At 43.9% G+C, this 3914-nt stretch overlaps 1 protein-coding gene across 1 annotated transcript; it reads left to right on the forward strand.

Annotated features, from left to right (window-relative positions):
- Positions 1-1066: 1066 nt before the first annotated feature.
- LOC144326742 (olfactory receptor 2AK2-like) lies at positions 1067-1999 on the forward strand. Its single transcript, XM_077923522.1, has one exon. It carries the CDS (start codon positions 1067-1069, stop codon positions 1997-1999), a length of 933 nt encoding a protein of 310 aa, XP_077779648.1.
- Positions 2000-3914: the final 1915 nt, after the last annotated feature.

Here is a 3914-nt window from a genome sequence, read left to right on the forward strand (position 1 = left end):
AGCGGTGAATCTGGATCCCAAGTGAAAGAAGATTCCACCTAAACATTAGGAAGAACTTCCTGACAGTAAGAGCTGTTCGACAGTGGAATTTGCTGCCAAGGAGTGTGGTGGAGTCTCCGTCTTTGGAGGTCTTTAAGCAAAGGCTTGACAACCACATGTCAGGAGTGCTCTGATGGTGTTTCCTGCTTGGCAGGGGGTTGGACTCGATGGCCCTTGCGGTCTCTTCCAACTCTATGATTCTATGATTCTATTCTATGATTCTATGATTTCCACTGAAAAAGAATTGCAATGGGCTTCACCGAAACAGCAATGGGAAAGTCCCAAGCCAAAGTCCCAGGAATTAGTGATATGAAAGGAGAAGTTGGGGCGGGATCAACCTCAAAAACCCTATTTCCTTTCTCTCCTAAAAAACAAGGTTGGCTGGGTTTTTAGGAATTATCCTACCATTTCCCAAGCATTTCTGCACCTTTTGTGGTGAGGGGAGGGGGACAGGGGTAGCGCAAAATACAGTAGTAAAATTCATGTCAAATTGCTCTTTTTGGGGGTTGCTTTTCATCATCTGGAATGAATTAATCCATTTTCCATTACTTTCTATGGGAAAGCACAGGTTGGTTTAAGTTCGCTTTGGTTTAAGACCAGACTTCTGGAACAGATTAAGGTTGTAAACCAAGGTACCACTGTAGTGAGAATCTGGATGCACCCAGAGAGATTTCTAACATATTGGGCAGTAACCAGCATTGAAAATCTGCCTGCAAAATGGACTTCCATGCATTCAGTAGAACTTCCTCTTCCCTCCAGCTGCCCCACAGAACCCTCAAAATCTCAACTGGAGGGTTGGGAACCCCCCAAACATATTTTGGGGACTCTTGGAGGAGAGAAGAGAAGTCTTGTTGCACAGGCAGAACTAACTGTGAGGAGCATTAGACACAATCCATTCTATTAAAAACTGCTCTCTTTTTGTTGTTTATGTTATGTGTACAGTGGATTCAACCCTACGATTTGGCACACCACTTCTCACAAGTCCTCTCCTTGAATCTTCAGTCAAAATTGGGCAAGTGAAGGAGGAATGGGAGAAGGGAATATGTCATGGACTGTGTTCCTTCTGGTTGGACTTCAGCATCAAAGGTCACCTATGGTTTTCCTTGGTGTGATCTTCTTCATGTTCATAGTAGCTCTGATAGGGAACAGCCTCCTTCTTTTTCTGATCAAGACAGACTCTGGTCTGCAGACCCCAATGTATTTTTTCCTCAGCCAACTAGCCTTCATGGACCTCTGCCAGGTTCTCTGCATTGTTCCCAAAATGATGGTGGATTTTGTAACCCAGAGCTACAGCATTTCACTCTATGGATGTTTTGTACAGATTTCTGTCACAATGCTCATGGGAGGGGCAGAGTGTTTCATCCTGGCGACCATGTCATATGACAGGTATGTGGCTATCTGCAGGCCGCTGCAATATCCGGTTCTCATGAAGAGCAAAATCTGCAACATCATGTCAGTTGCTGCCTGGTTTTGGTCCTCTGTGCAGGCCTTGATCTGTTCCCTTTACGTACTGTCTATTCCCTACTGCAAGTCCAATGTGATCAGACACTACATGTGTGATTACCCAGCCCTTGTTCAGTTGTCCTGCTCTGACAATTTTGCATTTGATATAACAGAATACGTTGGTAGTTTCGTGATCTTTTTCATCCCCATCTCAATCATCCTGGCTTCCTACATAGCCATCCTACTTCAAGTTCTCAGAGCACGTTTCTCTGGAAGTAGCCACAAGGCCTTGGGGACCTGCTTGTCCCATCTGTGTGTGGTGGGGATCTTCTACGTTACGGCTATTTTGACGTACATGACACCTGCCGCTTCCTATTCAGCAGAAAGGGCCATGATAAACGCTGTGTTTTGTACCATTGTGCCTGCCATGATGAACCCTTTCATATACAGCCTGAGGAACCGGGACGTCTTAGCAGCACTGAGAAAGCTCTTTGCAAGATGCACAATGTGTCAATGATTTCAGCAGGAAACAGAATGGCAGGTACCATCCCTTTGGAATTTATCCAGGGGCTGAAATTTAGATGGAAGGAACTTAAGTGAGAGATACAAAATATGTCAAAGGATGCTTCAGATGGGCGTATTATTGTGGGATTCTTGCTACTTACGAGTGAACAGAGTCTGGAAACCAAAGTCTGCTTTAATTAAATGGTTTTTAGTTGTTGTCATTGTTCATGTTGTTTTACTGTAAAACCACTTGGAAATATTTTATGGGGCATCATTCGTAAATCAAATCAACTACTAAGTAAATGAATAAGACAGGTTTTCAACAGTGCCCATTTGGTGTTCTTGGCATTGAAATGTGCCAACTCTCCCCATTAATTCAGATTTATTTTCTATGTGGAAAATCATATGTATGTGTGTGTGGGGGGGGTGTTAATGTGTGCGTAATATTTCAAGCAACACCTTTGCAATACCTGAATGTCCAATATGCATCATTGCCACTATATGATTTGTGACGGTAGCAAAAAATGTATCTCAACATTCATACTGTAGCTTTCTTACAGATTACAATAACCTAATTTCATGACTGCTGTAACTTTTATAGGAATAATGCATAATAGGAAATTTTTGGAATGCCCTAAAACATTGTATAAATTCTAAGGATCTTTCTCCTGTCTAATATATAACCTTGAGTGCAGGGGCTGGGCATATTCTGGGCTGCCAGCTCCTCCACCTCTCCTGAGAGACTGTTCCACTGACCAACAGCTGTTACTGTCAGAACATTTTTCTGAATGTTTAGTCAAGTCATTCCCTTGAGTCACACCCTTAATCATCTTGGTTGCTCTCCTGTAAACATGTTCCACCTTGTCAACATCCATCTTAAATTGTGTTGCCCAGAATTGGACACAGTATTCCAGGTGTGGACTGACCAAGGTAGAATAGAGTGGTTCTATTACTTCCCTTGATCTGGACACTAGACTTCTGTTAATGCAGCTGTGAATAGCATTAGCCTTTTTTTGCTGTTGCATCACACTGTTGACATTTGTTAAGCCTGTGGTCCATCAAGACCTGTAGATCCTTTTCACATTTACTGCTTGTAAGCCAGGTGTTGCCCATCCTTTATTTGTGCATCTGGTTCTTCCAGCTTAAGTCCAGAACCGTACATATGTCCCCTATTATCCCTAAAATGAAAAACACCAACACTAACACAGGGACCAAGGAAAGCAGACAACGAGAGATGCAGGCAGAAGAAAAAGGCTGGAATGGATCTAGATTGGCTATGCAGCTTCAGCCTGTGTTTGTCTCTGGAAGCAGCAGCGTGCTGATTGACTCCAGCAGTGGCTCCTGCAGATCCATTCCAGCCTTTTCCTTCTGCCTCTGTCAGCTTTTGTCTCCCAGCTTCATCTACATCCACATTCTGCTGGCCACCATTTGTGGAGAGAGATCTGAGGGGGGCAGGAACTTTTTTTTTTTGGTGGTCTGCAGGCAAGTAGGAGAAGCCATTCCATCCTTGGACCTCCTGAAGTGCCCTTCCTCTGGTCAGATGGGCTTGAGTCTTTTTCTCTGCAAGAAATACCTCCAATTTTGGCTTCTTGAGCGCCTTTGTGGCTGTTTTGTCTGTTGTTGTTGTTTTTGTCTTTTTACCCTTTCCATGGCCTTGTTTGTTTGTCTTGACTTTCCCTATCCCTTCTTCCTTTGCTGAAATAATTTTTACAAAATCCCTGGGGGCAAACCCAAATGAAATATGCTGTGCATGCCTATGCAAGTGAGGGGTGTGTGTGTGTGTGTGTGTGTGTGTGTGTGTGTGTGTGTGAAGTCTCCCTAGTCCGCCCCCTACCATAAACCCACAAGGAGAGTCCTTCTGGATCAACCCGCAGGCCCTTTTAGCTGAGCATCCTGTTCTCACAATGCCCACCACCACATGTCTGTGA

Source organism: Podarcis muralis, chromosome 2, assembly GCF_964188315.1.
Source record: "Podarcis muralis chromosome 2, rPodMur119.hap1.1, whole genome shotgun sequence".
NCBI classification, from domain to species: Eukaryota; Metazoa; Chordata; class Lepidosauria; order Squamata; family Lacertidae; genus Podarcis; species Podarcis muralis.

Coding starts and splice junctions, on each gene's coding strand:
- LOC144326742 (XM_077923522.1), top strand. CDS start 1,067: ATGGGAGAAGGGAATATGTCATGGACTGTGTTCCTTCTGGTTGGACTT.